This window comes from Cordyceps fumosorosea (genome assembly GCF_001636725.1).
Source record: "Cordyceps fumosorosea ARSEF 2679 chromosome Unknown scaffold_11, whole genome shotgun sequence".
In the NCBI taxonomy this organism is placed as follows: Eukaryota; Fungi; Ascomycota; class Sordariomycetes; order Hypocreales; family Cordycipitaceae; genus Cordyceps; species Cordyceps fumosorosea.
In genome coordinates, this window is record NW_017387311.1 from 103,074 (window position 1) to 121,779 (window position 18,706).

The 18,706-nt window shown below is 53.0% G+C and overlaps 1 protein-coding gene across 1 annotated transcript; it reads left to right on the top strand.

The window, feature by feature from the left end:
- Nucleotides 1–8,225: 8,225 nt before the first annotated feature.
- On the top strand, nt 8,226–9,320 carry ISF_04823 (hypothetical protein; the record flags this gene model as incomplete). The annotated part of the gene is made up of 3 exons (XM_018848428.1): nt 8,226–8,424; nt 8,529–9,100; nt 9,201–9,320. The coding sequence occupies 3 exons, from the start codon at nt 8,226–8,228 to the stop codon at nt 9,318–9,320; spliced, it is 891 nt and encodes a 296-aa protein (XP_018704154.1).
- Nucleotides 9,321–18,706: the final 9,386 nt, after the last annotated feature.

Here is an 18,706-nt window from a genome sequence, read left to right on the forward strand (position 1 = left end):
CAGCTCTGGAACCGAGTAGCGACGCCTGCGTTGGTGGGTTTCCAAATCATTGAACCCCCATTAGTCGGGGGTGGGAGCCGCAGGCCGCGCATCCGCAATCCCCTCTCCAGTGCCCGGGCCAGGCGGGGGGGGGGTTGTCCTGTCACTTGAAGCTCATCAGGGGGCAGAGGAAGCGCAGCGACATCCGTGAACCAGATTTGCGCTGGCGTTTCATCGAGTGGCCTGGTAGGGGTATCGGAGCTTCCTGCGTGAACGCTGGCTGGGAGGTTGACGTTGCAGCGGCGACAGCCTCGCTGCAAGGACGGTTGTAGGGGAGCTCTGCCCACGTGCAGAGGCCAGTCATTCTCCGTGTAATCCGGCCGGGTTAAGCACCTACACCACGAGACGAGCGCAGACACTAACAACAGCGACAGTGGCCAGCGATAAACGAACTGGAGACCCCCCTCCAAAAAGACCAAGCCGTCAAGCTGGAATCTAAGTGGGGGGCTACTTTGTTCATAGCCCGTTCCATGACCAAGTCCGCCCGCCTCGCATCTCTCGCCTCTTGGTCTTGTTACTGGTGCGCGACAACCGAATCAGGGCTTGTTCCCACAAGGTCATGGCAGTCCCGTCGCGCCACCATCCATCCATCTAACTAACCCATCGCCAGAATCGGTCTCGGGTTAGCAGTTGTGCCGTCAAGCTTTCCAGCACTAACAGCGCGTCCGCCGTGGCTTGGCGGGAAGTTGTTAGTTGCTGTTCCCTTGCTCTCCCTGCTTGGCGAGGATTGCCTCGTGCACCAAGAAATCTCAAATGAACGAAGGGGGTTCGTTTGACCAATCAGTGACTTCGATCGCCTTGTGGTCAAGTTGACTGTGGTTCATTCCGCCTTGCGACTGGCCCACATCCATCCATTGCTTGACCTCCCATCCCTCCCCCATCGGCACTGCCGGCTACGGCTGGGGAAGATCCAAATTTGGATAAAACATACGAAATGGAGACTTGATATTTGATGTACGGAATTTAACACTCATTAGTTTTTATCGCTACGACAATTTTTTTTTGGGCATTTACGAATCACACTGGCGATCGTCATACTGCTATCCACTAACGCTGTTCTCTTTTTGTATATATCTTGTTTAGCGAAAAAGAGCGGAAAACAGGTGCCTGGGGCAAAGTAAAAAGTGGCAGGTTTGGGCGAGATGCGATTTTTCGTTTACGTTGGCCAATGGGGTTGCGTTTGCTGGCTCCATTTCTTGCCGGCCGAGACGAACAAGTGCAAGAACCCGCGGTCCCGCGACAAGAGTCTTTACAGAGGGGGGGTTGCAGTCGTGGAGATAGCGGCGGCGTATCCCAAGGCCGTCCATTCAGAACACTTGGTTGATTCTTGTTAAGCCCACAAAGAGAGCAACACTTTGTCGCAGGGACGGCCCCCCCAAAAAAGCAAAGACATGCGCAAGCTTTGGAATAGCCTTCGTCACTAACTAATCCGTTCAGTAAGGTATGTAGATGGCCAAGCTTTCTAATGTCACCCATCTTGTGGTCTGTGTTCTGGAGCGTAATTTGTAGTTTGTAATTTGCTGGATACTCTTGTCCGGGGCGTTTACTCCCACTGTTCTTGATTACAGATACATAGATCATGGATGGATCTTGTCTTCCCTGTTAATTCCTATGTAGTTAGCCATTAACTTAGCAGCTGGACAGGGGCCCAAGTAGCGCCTCTAGTTAATTAAACCTTTGGGGATTTGATTAGCTGGGCCTTCTCTGCTGGAATCAGAATCCAAGTTCCGACCGCACAAAATTGCGCTCATTTGTCTGTGCCACCACCCCGACTTTCGCTCGCCTTGGACTCTTCCAGGTGAGGCGAGCGAGCCAGAACCCTCTTCCCGGCACGCATCATGTATTACTTATCATGGCGCTAACCACAAATCGGACAAACGAGCAAATGAAAAAGACAAGACATGTGTATGGTAAGTCGTACTGGGTGAAGGGGGGGTCGGCAACGTCGGCAGATGGGATGAGCTGCAATCTCGCAGTTTAACGCTTCCAGAAGATTGATTTGTCTCTTCATTTCAAACGAACCCTGCAGGGCTTCAGCAAGCCAGTGGATGGGCAGTGCATTTGCAATAACCAAGCATTTGCGGAGTCCCTCGTCCGAGCAGCACCGTCATTTGACAGACATGCAACCCAATCTGGGCTCTGTGGCTTGCCTAGGCTGGCAGAACCCTTTTTTCTCCTGCACGTTTCATTTGGGGGCTGCAGAAGTTGAAGCGGGATAGCGGGTGGACAGGCAGCAACGTGACCGTCATTCACCGGCCGGGCACGGAAGAACGAAGCAAACTTGTACTCGGTCGCCCGGCGGCCGATGCTAACACGGCTCTACATCGAGAAGGATTCCAGCCACAACGGCTTTCGCACTGACACGGTGTAGCCCTCTTTAGCGTCCCAAGTTCACCAAAGGCATTCTGCAACAGACGCAAACAAAAAAAAAAGTCCGAGGTGTTTCTGCTGAAAAAAGGCAGGCAGAATGGAAGATGTCGCACAACATGCCGCACAACCCGCACAAGGCTGAGCGAGGACGGGTCTGGTGATCGATCCGCGTTACCACGATTAGTTACCAAAAATACCAACCCATGGCAGGCAAGTAAACTAGGCGCCCGGAGGGAGCATTGATCAGCGGCTCAGCCCACGGGTGGGCGATGCCAACGGGGCTGAACCTGCGTGTCTTGCCGCTGAGGCGCTCACCTTGCACCGTTCTGTCTCTCTCTCCCGGGGGCTGGCCGCCAGAAGTCAGAGACAGCACACACATGCAGAACACGCATGATGCGTCTGTGTATTTTGCTTCGGTCCTTGACCGATCCGGTAAACGTGGGGGGAGAGGCCTTGCATCCATCCCAAGAGCCTCCTTTCCTCTTGCTTGCCTGCCTGCCTTGCGCAGTCGTCAGTACACCGCCAAACTCACCGCGAAGAAGGAGGGGGCGTGGGCGGATGCTTCTCCTTGGGCGATCGTCGTAGCGCATTGTCTTGCCGTGGCCCCCATCATAGGTGCCGTTTCCTTGCATCCCGGAGAGTGTATGCTGTTAAACCCGCAGCAGCCGTATCCGTGCAAGAGAACAGACATCATCGCTACCACTGGTTCTGCGGCAGGACCAAGCATCAACTAATATGAGAGAAGCAGGCTACGAAATGGTTGCTGTGCTTGATTGCCTGCGCGCGTAGCCTCAGGTGGTACGGTACTCTTCAAGCAATGCATTCATGGATGCATGCGGGCGGGCATCGACAAACTAACGCGACTATCCCGTCTTTCTTTCTAATAACATTGGGCCGCAGCAATATTGGCAAGCACGTGGAGCGCAGGCCTACGGATGCGCACATACGCACATTTATTGTTATTCGCATGCAAGGTCGTCGGTTCGACAAGTGCGCGCGCGCCAGCTGAGTAAGATGTGCGGAGCAGAATCGGCAACGACCCAAGGCATGGAAGAAGTTTAACGAGAGTGAGGAAATCCCATGATGCCGATATCCGAAAGTCCGAAACGTGGGATTATGGAGGCAGGATAAGAGATGTTGCATACACGCATGATGGGATAAGGAAGGATGAACGAACGAACAAGGAACTACAGTAATCTTGGAGATTGACATCTTGGGTCCCGGCGGCCAACGACGGGGAAGCTAATAACTGTACATGACAAGGCTAGCTAGCTGACCTTTGGCCTGGCTGGCAATGCCATTGGCGAGATATGAATATTAACACACGCCATCGCCATAAAACTGAGGAGCAATTGTTAAGCAATTGAGCGTCCGTGTGTTAGTTATCCGCGGGGGACGAAAATCGGTGGCCGAGAAACTCAAACTCGGGTCTGCGCTGGCAGGGCGGGCTTTGCCAGCAAACACCCCATATTGAAGGTGTGTGGTGTCATGTTAGGGCCGGATGGAAGAAACCGGAGTGCAGAGATACCAGACTGTGTGTTTTGGGGGTGGATTACGTGTTGGTGATTGAACACAGACAACTCGAGGCGTGCAAGCAAAGTATTCGAATATGTGATTGGAATAGTGTATACGAAGCCCGCATGTTGTTGCCCGACAGGGGTACATACATACGTGCTGTTAGTAGTAGCCTCACTCGCACTGCATCGGGTCCGAGATGCGACAACCAGAGGCGCCAAGTGGAAGCGCTACAGGCTGGTAGGGCGGCCGGCCGATGGCTACTCATGGTGAAGCTCCGAGATGCAAGGAGAGACACTGGGGATTTCCTCCCACAGTTTCCTGTTGCGGTAAACGACAATTCCTGGTTGGCCCGTTGAACGGGCTTCTCTGCACCTGCAGCGGCGCAAGGACCAGGGGGGGGGGGGGGGCAACGCGACAGCATTCGATTTTGTCACCACATTTTGCTTGCTCTCTAGCCATGTCCATATCTGGCAGCAATTTGTTTGGCTGTGTGCATGAAAATGCAAGAAAAGAAAAGGGCCCTTGTCCATCTGCTAATGGGCGAATACGCCCTGTCTGCCCCCAAGTGGTGGGGGCACCAGAAGGAATACGCCCTTTGGTCCATCATGAGCCCACCATGGTGGTGCCGGGGACGCGGACAGACGACGAGTGAAGTGGAACAGCTATAATGGATACTATATCCGCACTGGAGGATAATAATGGACGAAAGTCTAACTAGTTGACCCAGGTAGTGCCATTGGTGGGAAGGCGGAGGAGACAGCCCGGCTATCGCTTGGTAAGGCGGCGACCAAAATAGCAGCGTCCTGACAAAGCACAGCCATGGACCTTTGCCAAAGCTTGGTTGGTGGTGTGCTGTCAATGCAGAGTCCGCCTACTGGTATGGAATCTGCAGGCAGGTAGACGAGACGAATTCAGCTCTACGAAAAGCGCGCGGTTTCAAAGGCCCGTGGGAAACCGCAGCAAGCTCAAGGCGCAGCGTTGCACGGCGGCTTTTTCCCTTCTAGCTTGCATTGCAAGGGAACAGTAGTGATATAGCCAGGACTTGTCATAGAACGCAGGGGAGAATCGTGACACTCGGCTAGCATTGATTGCATCGCCGCTCGCGGTGCGTCTGGGCTGTCAGGCGTAAAGTTGAGCTTGTTCGCTGGGGCCGAGAAAGGGCCAGCGACGTACAGGGGAGGGGGAGGAAGAGACAGGTATAATGGGCAGACAACGGATGGATACAGACAGACACACTCGCACACGCACCCTCCCAGCTCATGTCGTGAAACCCTCGCTGCACGCCGTGCATGCAGAAGAACATTCCATTTCTTCCGCCCTCCGTTGACGCTGATATCCTATTCATCCCACAAGCGCTGATGCTTTGCAAGCAAGCGGAACTGGCGGATGTGCATGCATGCGTCAACCCCCCCTACCTCTAATACATAGTTGACTTGCAAGGCCTGTGTCGCGAGCCAGAGTCCGAGATAATACCGCACCATGGCGGTCAATTCGGCATTACAGCAACGTACTTTACGGATTAAGTCCGAACTGGTCCAGTATATAGTGGCAGAGAAAAAAAAGACGGACGAAAAGAGAAGTCGGCGTGGAGAAGACGTATGCTGGGAGAGATTAGTTGCTACTGGCACATGGGTATCGAGCCAGGTGACCCAGTTTCGCCTCATCAGTTTGTACAACCCGTCGTTTCGTAAGGCGGCCATTGACGAGGGGGCATATGCAACAATTCGTGATGAATGGATTTTTAATATCATGATGGTTTGAAAAATAGTTAGAGGCGAAGAGTTAAACAGCTGCACAGACACGTAGCAGGCCATTGCGGCGGGCACCCAATTTGGAAACAGCCCTGCCAATTGAACTTGCACTGCCGCCGCCCTGGCTGAAGATGGCCGGGTTCGTTCAACCCAAAGGCAAGAAAAAAAAAAGAATACGTCGACAAGGGGCAGGATCATGGTTATCCCACTCTTTTCATCTTGCCATCGTCGCGCAACTTTGGTCCTGTTAGAGGATAGTAATTTATAGTTGGACCCCAGCTTTGATCCACGCACGGGGTTGAGCTTCGACCTCCATACACACCACGGACAAGAGCCGATGCACCAAAGAGAGAGGAAACTGAGGGACGAACGGGGGAAAAAAAATCAACTTTGACAAGTCGGGATTCACAAATCTGGGCTTGTTTCTGCGGCCAGCGAGTGCCGGGTTGGCGGGTCTGCCCTGTTCCTCCCCCGTATATTGTGGGATGGACTTAACGGACCGAGTTATAGGGTCCAGGAGTAGCTAGTAGAAATGAAGGGGTGGAATTTGCCGTCTAGGAACATGGCTTGATAGCTAGTGAACAGTTGTAGGGAAGGAAGAAGAAACCGATTTGAGAGGGGCGTTTCGTAGTATGGTTTTTTTTTAAAGAACGAAAGAAAAGAAAGGCAAGCTACGATGAAAGTATTTGCTGGTTCGGGATGCAAGACCCGGGACGAGGCGGCGGAGGCGGCGGCGCGCGCGGAGGGGCGGAGGCGCCGTGGGCCACAGGACAGGCCAGGCAGCGATATTTGGGACGACGTCGGCGGCGCCACTGGGCTGTTTTCGGTATACAATATGAAGATGAGCAGAGCTATATGTCGATGGATGAAGGGAAAGGAGGAGAGAGGGAGAAAAAAAAAGCCACGAAATAGATTGCAAAGGGCCGAGTTGAGGTCTATTTGCGTCGAGGTGGAATCAATGGGCAGTACAAAGTATACGACAGACAGACACGGAGACGGACACGGGATAGCAGGCAGGGCGTGGTATGTTTGGGGAGTTGCCAGCACCGTTGTTCACTATTTTCTGTCTTTCTTCTATCGAATCGCATAACGCTTCTCTCAATAACTCCTTCTATTTTAATGTGAGACAATATCTGAAGTAGAAAAAATAAATAAATCCGCCGATGAAACCCGCCGGACGAGCGCGCGCCATGTCTTGCCAGACGACGAGCGGACGGGATGGTTAGACGGTGGGACACCTGCCAGTGTCTGAGTACAGTGAGTGCAGTTGCAGCTACAGAGGCTACAGAGGTACTGCAGTACTTTGGCGCATCTTGGGCATGCCTGCCGGTCCCCTGTGGCGAGTACCTTCAGCCAGAATGTGCAAATATTCCACCCGCTGGTCGGCAAAAAATAAAAAAGGTAACCGCCAAGTGGACCCCGATGCAGCGGCGCCTTTCCCTTTGTCGTAAACGCACAAGGAACCAGTTGCACCAGTTGCAAGTTCCTCCATCCCCCCTGTAACTTCTTCTTGCTGCTAGTTACTACTGCTGTAGGTACTAGTTAGCACCTATGTACCTATGCCAGCGACGGCGAGCGGGAAATGGGTGTGTTTTTAGGCGGACTCGCCCCGGCTCTGGGAGGAGTGTCATCACGCCCCCCGATAGCCTGGTGGGCAAGGTACGGACAGTACCTCTGCCGGCCACCATCTTGCTCTCCCCCCCCCCCTCCACGCAGCGCTTCGCCAGATTCCCATAGGTAGGCGGAGGTACACTGAGCACACAAGTTGGGCGAGAACGGTACAACGATCCCTCGCCGTCCCGACCCCCCTGGCACCTCTCTGCCCAGACCCGATTTTTGGCTCTCGCTCTCCCAGAATCCACCAACTGCATTTCTTCCTTTCCCCTTGCCCGGTTCTTCCATCCCAAACGACACGCCTCTGTCACAATCTACACCCTCCTCCCTTTCTGTTGTTCGTTCTTCAACATCGCCCACTCCCCCCCAACAGACACCATGATCATGTCCATCACCCGGCTTAGCGTCCTCGGCAGGCAAGTTGTCACCTCTCTCAACACACCCCTTCTCGTCCTTCACCTCTCCTTCTCGTCGCCCCCCTCCTCCACCTGGTCCAATGCAGCCTCGTCTTCTTCGTCTTCCGCCGGCGAGGGGTCCCTCTACTAAACATCTTAGTATGTCTTACCGGGGGGGAGTGGCCCTGGCACCGACTTGCCATGTGTGGTGGAGGTGCCTCATGTCCATCCCAGCCTGGGGGCACCACTACCACTACCATGCTTCTCTCCATCATCCACGAGATATTTAAATGTACGGCCTCTCCCACATGGCTTGAAGGATCTCGCCCTACCATCTCTACCAATCTCAATACTCTAGCGATTTCGCGATCTTTTTCTCCTTTGCCAAGAAAGAAACTTATAAAGACAACAGTCTTTCCCACCTCTTTACTCGTTTTACTCTTGGCCACTCTTCTTCCGCCAAAGTACTACAACTCTCAGCTCTCAGCTTTCCAGCTCTCTCCCTCACACAACCCACCACACTCTTCACATTCACAGCATGTCTGTCTACGCCGCCATGCCTCAACAACAAGCGTACATGTACGCTGTGCCTCAGCAGGCCGCTCCCAGACAATACTCTACCCACGGCACCAGCAGCGCCTTTAGCTCCTCAGCTCTCCCCGACGAGGACTGGACCAAGATTTCCGACTTGGCCGAGCGCCGCAGAATCCAGAACCGCATTGCTCAGCGCAACTACCGTACGTGCCACCGCAGCAGCTCGCCTTCACCAGCTCCTCGACTTGCTTGGCCTTGTGACACGCGCGCGCCTCCGCAAAACTACTACCACTAACACCCCTCGCAGGCAAGAAGCTCAAGCGCCGCCTGGAAGACCTCGAGCGTCGCGCTGGCTCTTCCGACGACGGCGAGACCGACAAGACCTCCGTCACCAGCCCCTCTAGCACATCCAGCACATCCAACAAGGTCACCAAGCGCACCTCTACCAGCAAGTCGCCGAAGGCCACCAAGGCCAGCACAACCGCTGTCATCTCAATCCCCACCAAGCCTGTTCACCAGTACTCGCCCTCCCTCGACGGCTCGGACGACTTTGTCTTTGCCGGCTCTTTCGACGACCGTGAGCGTGGCCCCTCACCACCCATGTTCTCCTCGTATACTCCCTACCCCTCCGATGACCTGCTCCTCCAGCCCTACGGAGCTACGCAGCCATACCCGACCATCAGCACCGGCGAGCCCTACTCGACCAGCTACATGACCTCATCTCTTCCCGGCGCCCTGCCTGGAGCTACCCACTTCACCGATCCCTTCAAGCGCGAGAGCTTCTCCGGTGACGACGGCCTCGGCAGCTACTTCAACTACTCGTTTGGCCCCTCTGCGCTCGACATGAGCCACTACGGCGCTTCTCCCAACGCTCCCAACGTGAGTTTGCAGAGACAGCGGCCCGTCTTTCCCTGAGGAAGCAGCGGGCTCGCTACAAACCCCAGCAATAACGAACGCAATGTACTGATTCGGAGTTCAGACACCTCCTCTGTCACACTCCTTTGAGTCCACAGCCTGCTCCGAGACGGGCTTCGAGTACCCGACCACCCCGCTTTCCATGCCCGGCTCGCCCGGCATGATGGGTCCTCTCTCCCAGTAAATGACTACATTCGCCATACCGACGAGATTGTATAATTTACTTGCTAAGGGGGGCCCAATGAGGGCACCTGTCCATATTTCCTGCTTCCGCCTCCTTCTTCTTCGCCTCGCTCACGACTTTCCCCTTCATTTTACTCGAAATTCACGAGGCGGACAGCAAAAAAAGCCTTCATGGACCCTCCACGCGAAGCAAACGGTTTTGGGGTTTAAAAGACATTGGATACACTTGGCGTTTATTGGTAGAAAGCAAGTCCACTGGGAATGACTTGACGGTTTGATATCTATTTTTTTTCGAACAACTTTTACACGAATATCTGGCATGGCGAGTTTTATTTTATTTTTGTATGTTTTGACGATAAGGATATACTCTTTGGATTATATATTTATATGGTTTTTCTGCTCTGCGAAGCTACTCTTTTGTACTTTATGGATCTCGAATGTCGATCTATTCTCTTCTTCCAAAAACCTTTCTTTTTATTTTATTTTTTTTATCTTGGAGCGGCTTTTTTATTGTTTCTTGCACCCGATAGAAAAAATAGCAGACTCAAACAATTGCACAATGGTCGCACCCTTTTTTTGTTCCTCGCATGTTCATCGCCGTGTGCAAGATGATGAAAAGGCTGGCAGGTGATTCCCTTTGCCAAGAACAGCATAGTCCGAGATGGCGGTGCCGAGAATGCCTGATCGACAAGGGCTGGGCTGGCAATGGGCTACTGGTACTCCGGGAGAGACAAGAGATCAGCGGGTTAACGCCCCTAGGCTGAGAAGACGGGGTCCTTTTTTTTGCCTTCTTCCCTGGACGGAATAAAAATAGCAGGTCTTTTTCGTCTCTGAAGGCCAATGGTGAGGCGCCATCACCGCCACCCATGCATGGAACAGGCGGGCGGGCTGAACGCCAGGTCTGCGGTTCACCTCGAGGAGGCATTGAAGTGAGGCTGTGAATGGCTTGGGGATGCGTTTACATTAATCGGAATCTTGTTTCGAACGACTTGTTTGTAAAAGGTTTACGGATATTTATTCCTAAGAGCAGAGTAAATCAAGCCTGGCGACTGGCTGCTGTGGCTGGGGCTTTCAGTGGAGAGAAGCCGCCGCGCGCCAATGCTGGAGAAGGCCAGTAATAAGGTAGGGGGCTCATAGGTACATGTACCGAGCGTTGAGTGTTAGAACGAGGGTGGGTGGTGTGTGCAGAGGACACGAGGCCACGACATTTGTTGACAGGTCGTGCAACACAGACGGCTGTGTGGCGGGAACGCCTCAGTCAGAAGGCTGGAAGGGCCAAAAGCAAGAAAAGAAGAGAGAGAGAGACAAATGGGCAGATTTGTGACGAGAAGTTTCGGAGGTAGGTTTTACTGGCATCACAGAAAGAGACCCCGGTTTCGCGGTGGCGCCCGTCGCTTTCACTATCCTATCGTGGAAGATGGGGAGGCCCGCGACCCAGGATCGTGGGTTGCACGCCTGCCTCTATCTTTCGGTTGCATGCCTACTATCCTTCAAGACCGCTTGTTCTGAACAGTGTGTTTATTACTGGTTAATGAAAGTAGCCAGCTGGCGAGGTTTTTCTTTGTTTTTGTTTTTTTTTTTTTTTAAAAAAAAAAGTAAAAGACGGAAACAAAAATAAAAAATGCCCTTGTTGAGCAACTCGCACAGATGAGCAACAGAACAGCCTGCCGGAGTGATGTCCGCCTCAGCTGTGATGCCGGTCTGCTCGGACAGCCGAAGAGCGACGATCTCCTACTCCCCAACAGCGTTGCATTGGCTTGGTTATAAGTGTGTCATGGCAAAACCTATAAAAAACGAACAAGATCAACTTATTGTGTCCATCGCCTGGACCAAACAAGGCGAGAAACACACAGACACACGTAATATGTTGGTACATACAGTACATAGACACGCTACTCAGTCAGCTAGGCGGGTGAGCTCGGTACGACACCCGCAAGCAACGTTTAGGCTGTCAGGTGACGGACGGTGAGAAAACTGGGCATGGTGATGTTAGAGCAAGATAACCGGTAATAATAACCAACAACGAGAGAGAGAGAGAGTAAAGAGGAGAGGCGGGGGTGCTTCGAGGTCTGTGTGGTTGATAGCTCAATGTCTGTATCCGCGGCATCAATGGTGAAATCCGGCATGGACATCCGATTGGTAAAAAAAAAAAAAAAAGTAATCGCCTTTATTAGGCCCTGGACGGCCGAGAAGCAGAGAAACATTTGCACCTGGACATCTTCTTACACGCACAATGTAACTCTTGTCGTTCAGTCTTCTAAGCAAGGCAAACTAGTTTACATTGTAGCTGCGTTCTTTTTCTTTTGGGCTCTTGTCTCGTATCTCGGTTCGCTTCTCGCAAACGCCAGAACACGGGAATACGGCAACCTAGCCACGATGAGCTGAATAAGCCACCCCAGCTTGCTGCTACACATTGACGTATCCTGCTGCAGTGTCCATGAACGCGGCGGGGGCCGGCATCGAACAGGTAAAACCAGGAGCAAGCCATGCCGGAGAGACAAATTTCAAGGCGATGCCGCGGCTCCGGCCGTCACGGCCACCAAGAATTTCCTGGAACGGCGGCTTCCCCAAAGCGAGCAGTCGCCGACGTGGAGGGTCGGCCAGGCCATGTCAGGTTCCACAGCGGATATACGTGTGCATATCTGTAAAGCCTTGATTTTTGATTGTCTTTTCTTCTTTCAGAATATCAATAAAACCGGGCTATACGGGGAAGACGAGAGAATGTTCATCGCTCGGCACAGGCGGCAGAGAAAAGGCGGGCGAGCCTTGGATCGCTGGTAAATGTTGATATTGCGACTTGAAATTTTTCGTGGCAAACTCAATTGTATAATAATGTACACAGAGTACATGCATGTCCTCTCTGCCAGCATCAAAAGTCCCTGCAGATTTCACCATGTACATTATAGGTACTCTATTCTCGTATGTGTTGTCCACCGCGTTGTGCACTTGCAGCGTCAAGATGCACACAGAGCGCTACTGCCTACTCGTTCGTTTATCCTTTCACCCTTCATCCTCTCATCCTTTGCACCATGCACCCTCCATGAACCCGCGGAGCGCCTTTCAGTAACAATGATAGGTAATTACTGTTCTAGTTATCATTCACAAGTACAGGTACAGCTCCACTGCAAACATGCACACCACCAGCACCCACCATTCAGCCAGCTTGGCCTTTCTCAGCTCGCTCAGCACGCCCGTTTGCGCAACGCTTCCTGCATACCACTCCATCCCAAGCCAAGAGGCCTTCTAACCATCCTTCCAGTGCCTCGACAGCCTCGAACTAAGGCAAATCTGAATCGTCAGGTCGTACAGAGGAGCAAACTCCAGGGCTCGCAAGTGGCGTGGTCAGGCGCTCAAACATCCTTCTTCTCGACCTGAACAGGCTCCCTGCAAGGAACCGCGATGAGAGGGAAGGCAAAGGAAGCGAACCCCTGGGGTGGTATCGCGCGCTTCTTCTGATGCAGATACCCTCGCAAGAATGTCCCACAACACAGCCACTGACACGTACAAGTCGACAGTCAGTGACCAAAGTCCTCGACCTTACCTGCGTTTGCTATCCTGCCTGCAGGCGTTCGCAAACATTCTACATGCAGCGCGGCTGCCCGCTATCTCGTGGGAAGAGGGGAAGTCACGCCCGCCCGGTTGATGCCGGGAATCTATCAACATCTCGGGGGCCAAGGTTGAAGACAAAAGCAAGGCGCCCGCCCCGTGGGCCGACCTAGGCCAGGCTGGCTGGCTGGTCCTGCAGCCTTTTCGACCTGCCTGTGACAAGTACACGCCCCCTCTCGTTCGCTCGCCACTTGAGGCTGAAGTGGAATAATACATAGAAAAAAAAGGGTAACCACAGGCCGATTCAGTTCTTACCCTCTTGCCGAGATTCCTCGCCCGCATCCTGTCCGATCCTACCGCTTGATAAAGCGTCTACATGCAGCCAGTCGCTTACTTATGCCGGAATCTTGAGCACGCAACAGCTTCACACACCACGTGTAATAAAGGTAGCACGCAAGGTGCAAGCTAATAATAAACTATAGCAGCGAACAAGCTCGCTCGCATTGTATCACCTTGGGGGGTTGCTGCCAACTTTGCATGGACCCCGTCACATTTTGCCATCTGCACCGGCACTGCAAAGAAAGACGCACCACAAGAACGGGGAGGAGGGGGCGTGTGCATACTTCCCACTGCCGAGAATGAAAGAGGAATCATTGATCAACTCGCCGCAAATATACTGCATTCTGGCTTTCGATTCGTTTCTGCTTGATCAGCTGCTTGGGGGCTGAAGAGCGAAGGAAACTTGATGCTCGGCTTTCGCGCTGTGGCTGTCATGATAGACACCATTCGTGCATCATGTAGCCAAAAGCCACACAGAGATGGCGCCGGTCGCCTGCTACGTTGTATACCAGTGGTCAGGACGACGATTGCACCCTCCCCGCCAGCGCCTTTTTCTACACACATGATCTGCTTTGGTGGCCTGTGAATGGACGGGGAGCAACGGATGCACTGTCCTGGAGTCGACATACACCAGGGTGTATGTGTGTGCCGCCAGGAGTTGATTGAAAGTAGTGCCTCGAGAGAGCAAAGCGGAGAAGCTCAACACTCAAGCTTTCACACAATTGTTGTAGAAGTGGCTTGCAGCTCAAGTCCCGTACTATTTGATACTCCAGTGTTTTAGTAATAGGGGTGCCTGGAGCTATCTCCGCGCCCACAGAGGAGAGAGCGGAGTAAATTTTCTCGGAATTCGGTGTCGTTGAGCTTGCGCTCGTACGCTTGCAGGGTTCACTTTGGGAAATTATAGGAAACAAATACCATTATGGACAAGAAAGATGTTGCGAGCTATACTTCGAAGTATGCCTGCCTGTGGTCGGGTTTCGGAGTAAGGCCAGCCCACCTTAAGAAAAAAAAGGCTTGGCCCAAATTACAGTTCTCACTAGGGCCCGCGCCAAAGCATCCTTGTCAAGACATCTTCAGCCCTTTTCATTGTCCCGTTTCTTTTTACTGCCCAGGCAGACGGTCTCGTCACTTTTCTCTACCTTGTCTCTCGCTAGATATCCCCCAAGCTGGCTGGACAAGGAGGACCTCCACGGCGGAACAGACATCCTGGCACACATACATCTGGAAAGGATCTGTATGGGACATGATTTTCGGAATGCCGAGCCAATGCGACGCCGGGGCAGGGGCCAGGGCCCGAGAGATTGCACTTGTATCATGTGGGCGAGACACCCTGTTGCATGGATGGCCCGGCGGCGGTTTTATGCCAATGAATGTTCTTCTCCATTTATATGGGGGGGGTTTGTCCTTTTCTCGTCACAAATCACAACTACTAACTAGGAAAAGAAGATGATGGACAAACGCTAAAAGGGTTTTCTTCAAGGATAGAATGCACATCAAGGATGGCACTGTCGGACAACCGAGATTTTTATCCCCCGCACACGGCCGAGTTGGACCACGGCCGAAATCACAAGCCCGAGCTAGACCAGGTTTCCTTGACGGATTTGCCCACTGTGACTAACAAGAATTGGCTACAAAATGAGTGGGAGGGAATTCCGATACGGATTCGATGGCGTAAAAAGAAGCATATTATTTTGGCGAGGCCAATACAAGAAACATGCCTGCCTGCGTCGGGAGGGTGTAGCTCCGGGCAGGGGACCAACAAAGGAGCTCGCAACTCCTCGCAACGGATATGGTCCTTTGGTAAAGGCATCCTTGTATGACGTGGTTTTGGGTCAGTCCTCCTCCAGCCGTTACAGCCCAGTGACAGACAATCCGGGGCCCTGTGCCATTGTCTCTCCCTGTAACTTGGCAACTCCCCCAGATCCCCGGCACGACTTGCTGAAATTGTCTCTCGCCCAGTGGAGAAGACCTAAGTAAGGGGAAAGTATGGCATCCAAGAGAAACGAATGTCCGCAATATGATCCAACAAAAAACTCTACCAGTATAGTTTAAACTTTTGATAACAGCAAGGGGTCTGTTTGCACACGCCCCTTTCTTCTTCACCCCCGGCTATCGCTGAGGCTCTTCACTGGCTCGTCGTAGGGGCTTTGTCCTTGGCCAACCTGAAGAGAGAAATCAAGGTTCCGCGGCGGCGTGGCGTCCCCTCGTTGGTCTTGTTAATGCCGAGCGCGCGAATGGGCCCTGAAAAACTTAAAGAAACTCATGGCCAGATGTGCCGCGCGCGAGAAGCAGGTGGCGATTTGGGGAAGGGAAAGAATGGCGGGATGTTTATCACTTCCCAAACAAGGGCATCTTGGCCGCGATTGTATTTATGCCATCTTTTGACGATTTTGTTTGGGACAGGGGGTGGTTACGTTTTGCCAAGAAGAATCGAGTTCGCCATCTGCAACCCGTCGTACCAAATCTACTAATACACAAATATGATGGTGTGTGTGGCAGCGAACGGATAAGCTTCCCGTAGGCTTCATGCAGAATGCCATCTTTCTTGCTGCTGATGTTGTGATTGCAGCATCGTTGAGGAGTCTACGTATATCAAGTTTGGACGCAGTGAGTGTGTTCTGTTTATCTGTAAGCAAAAGAGGCGGGTTATACGATCAACCCGATGCGGCCGCGCAAACTCCCTCAAAAGAGACACCGAACCGCTCGCTTCTTGAAACCCGCGCATATCTACCTCAGGGCGGAGACAGCGGACGACGGGCCATCTCCCGGCCGAGATGTTCCGTTTTTACTTTGTGAAATACTATGGCGAGCTATACGACAGATCTGCTTTCACAATTTCTCTTCCCCAAGGGGGGGCCGTGTCTACTTTAGCTAGGTGGCAAGGCCAGATAGATGTTGTCGCCTTTGATGGCATCGCCCAGTCGCACGTGGTGCGCTACCAATGCAAGGCATGGTGACGACAGAGGCGGGATATTTGCCATTCCTATCCGGGACCAAAGGCGTGATCGAGATTTTTTCATCTTTAACTTTCGGCGAATAAAAAAGAACGAAAAAAAAACAGTGTTGAATGTCGAATACAAGCAGACAACCAAGTATCGCTATACCCTACCACAAAGATGGGGGTTGGCAAGTATGTACGTACCCTGTTCATCTGCTCGGTACTGTGTTCTTAGCCTCTCTTTGTCTTTCTGACTAGCAAATCTCCTATTTTGAGAAGCTTGGCCAAAATATATCCCGTCCTTCTTTTTCGTTTACTTCATCGGCCAGCCTTTCCACATCATACTACTTGGCCGACGAATATGGAGGGGCGTGTCGATCCTGTTTGTCGCACCACATAAAGGCATCTCATTACGCAGACCCAGCGATCTTATTACAGGGAGCAAGGACAAAATGGTGCAGAAAACCACACAAGGAAAGCGCGCCCAAGTTTCTTGCATCTTCACGGCGTAACGACAACCTCAACTCGAAAAGGCCGAAGACGCGAGGCAATGCAGCTAACGGCAGATTCCTTGGCTCTAAACTCCATGCGCACTAGTCCTTGACGGAACATTTTGCAGATGGAAAGCCACCAGGCACAAGGGCGGTGACCAGATCAAGAAAGCGCTTTTGGCGACAAGGGGTTCGGGGGCCGAAAAGGTAGGTAGGTACTGTAGGTACATACTGTAGGTAGGTAGGACGGGTGATGAACGAAGAAGGATGCGGGCTGCTGGCCGGCGGTGCATCGCGCTATACTTGGTCCGGTGAAAATCGCTTCGAGGCGATACATGCAGCCGCTACGAGGGGCCCTTTTTCTTCTTTGGGAGGGTCGTAGATGCAACCCTGTGGCGCTGGCCTGAGCTTGTTTGGAATTTGGGATGAAAAATCTAGGCTCAACGGTCAGTCGCTTTTCACACCCGTCCCGTCTCCTCTGAGTCTGGGACGGCACGAAAACGCGGCATGTCAGAATCCTGTCGAGGGGAAGGCAGCAGCAGCCTCGTGGGCTTGCGGCAGGCTCTGCGATTTGCCGAGGACGGCACGTTCGGCCTGAGGGACAGATGTATTGCCAGCTTTGTCCGTTGACGGGCTGGGGCTCCTTGACGTGGGATCGCCGGACGGGGATTTGGCTCCGGGGACCCTCACACTCACACACGACAGTTACACAGGGCAATTCTACAACATTTGCTGGGTTGAACGGCAAGTCCGGAAGACATGACACAGCGCGCGCCATGCGGGCCGCTATACAGGCATCGCCGAGATTCTGAGCAGGCGCCGGTGCCTCGAGTTCGGACGCCGGCGCATCATGTGCAGGCTAGCCCGGTGCTCTAGTCAGAACCATGATGGCAACCTTGAAGACTGCGATATGACATCTTGATCCAAGCTTTGCAGCAGGGTAGTGCGACGGTTGCTTTCTTGCCTTCTTGCGTGGTGTTAGACTCTGATACAAGGTGGTCCATGCTATACCAGTTGTCTCAGATTTTAGGCTGTTGGAAATCCCATTAAACTCAAACTATAGCATACGCGGCTCGCCCGGCCACGATGCTGCGATCAGGCTCTGGGCCGTGCTTGCTGCTCGGCCTCGTCTGCGCAGGACACCATCTCCTTTCAAGGACGGGTCGGTGATGGATTGCTCCGCCCTCCCCCCTCAAGTTGTGTGACCAAAAGAAGGCTTCGTCACCAGGGCGGGAGGTGGCCCTGCCGCCAAACCCACGCCCCCTCCAAAAGTACGGACGGTCACTCGGTTCACAGTTTCTGGGGATGGGGAAGGATCAAGAGAAGGAGCCTGCGCCTGGTCGTCTCTGCCTCAAAACACGCACGCCCCTCCACCGTCGATGTTGACGGACGCCAGGCGGGCGGGCTCTCCGGATATCTGCGTACGAGTAGCCCGAGTTGTGAGAGGGAAGAGAGATGACAGGCGTACGTTGGGATAAACTACATGTTGAGAATATGTTACTTCCTGCGCTCTTCTATAAAACTGCATCTAAGGCGTACGTAGATGGTGATTTGTCCTTGACTCAGGATTCGGCGCGGGCATCACGAGGATGTACTTGGTGTACGGAATACCACGAGGAGAGGCTCGCGGCAGCAGTAGTACCAGTCAGATGAGGATAGAGATCTTAGAGTCGATGGTAGGCGGCGACAGAATTACACCCGCTTGAGCTCACTTTCACCTGGCGCAGGGCCTTTCCATCACGGGTCGTCTCGTCTGTTTCCGACCAGCGCTCCAAGCTTTCTGGAATCCAGACAGAGAAGCCGAGTATTCTGGTGATTTGGGTTCGAAAAGCTCGCGCCGTCGGTTGGTCGTTTCGTTGCAGTGAGGGTCCCGTCTGCCAAGAGGGTGATGAGCACGATGTAGCAGACGGCGGCGATGGACCTTTCCCACTTCACCTCTCCTCGTTGTCCGAAATGGTACATTTGCTTTCGCTTCATAAAATTGTCTTGTATATTCATGACCCCTTCCCCAATTTTCAACGCCAGTTCTGTATCCTAGATGCATGCAAACTCTCGCCCGCCTTCCTTCTTCTC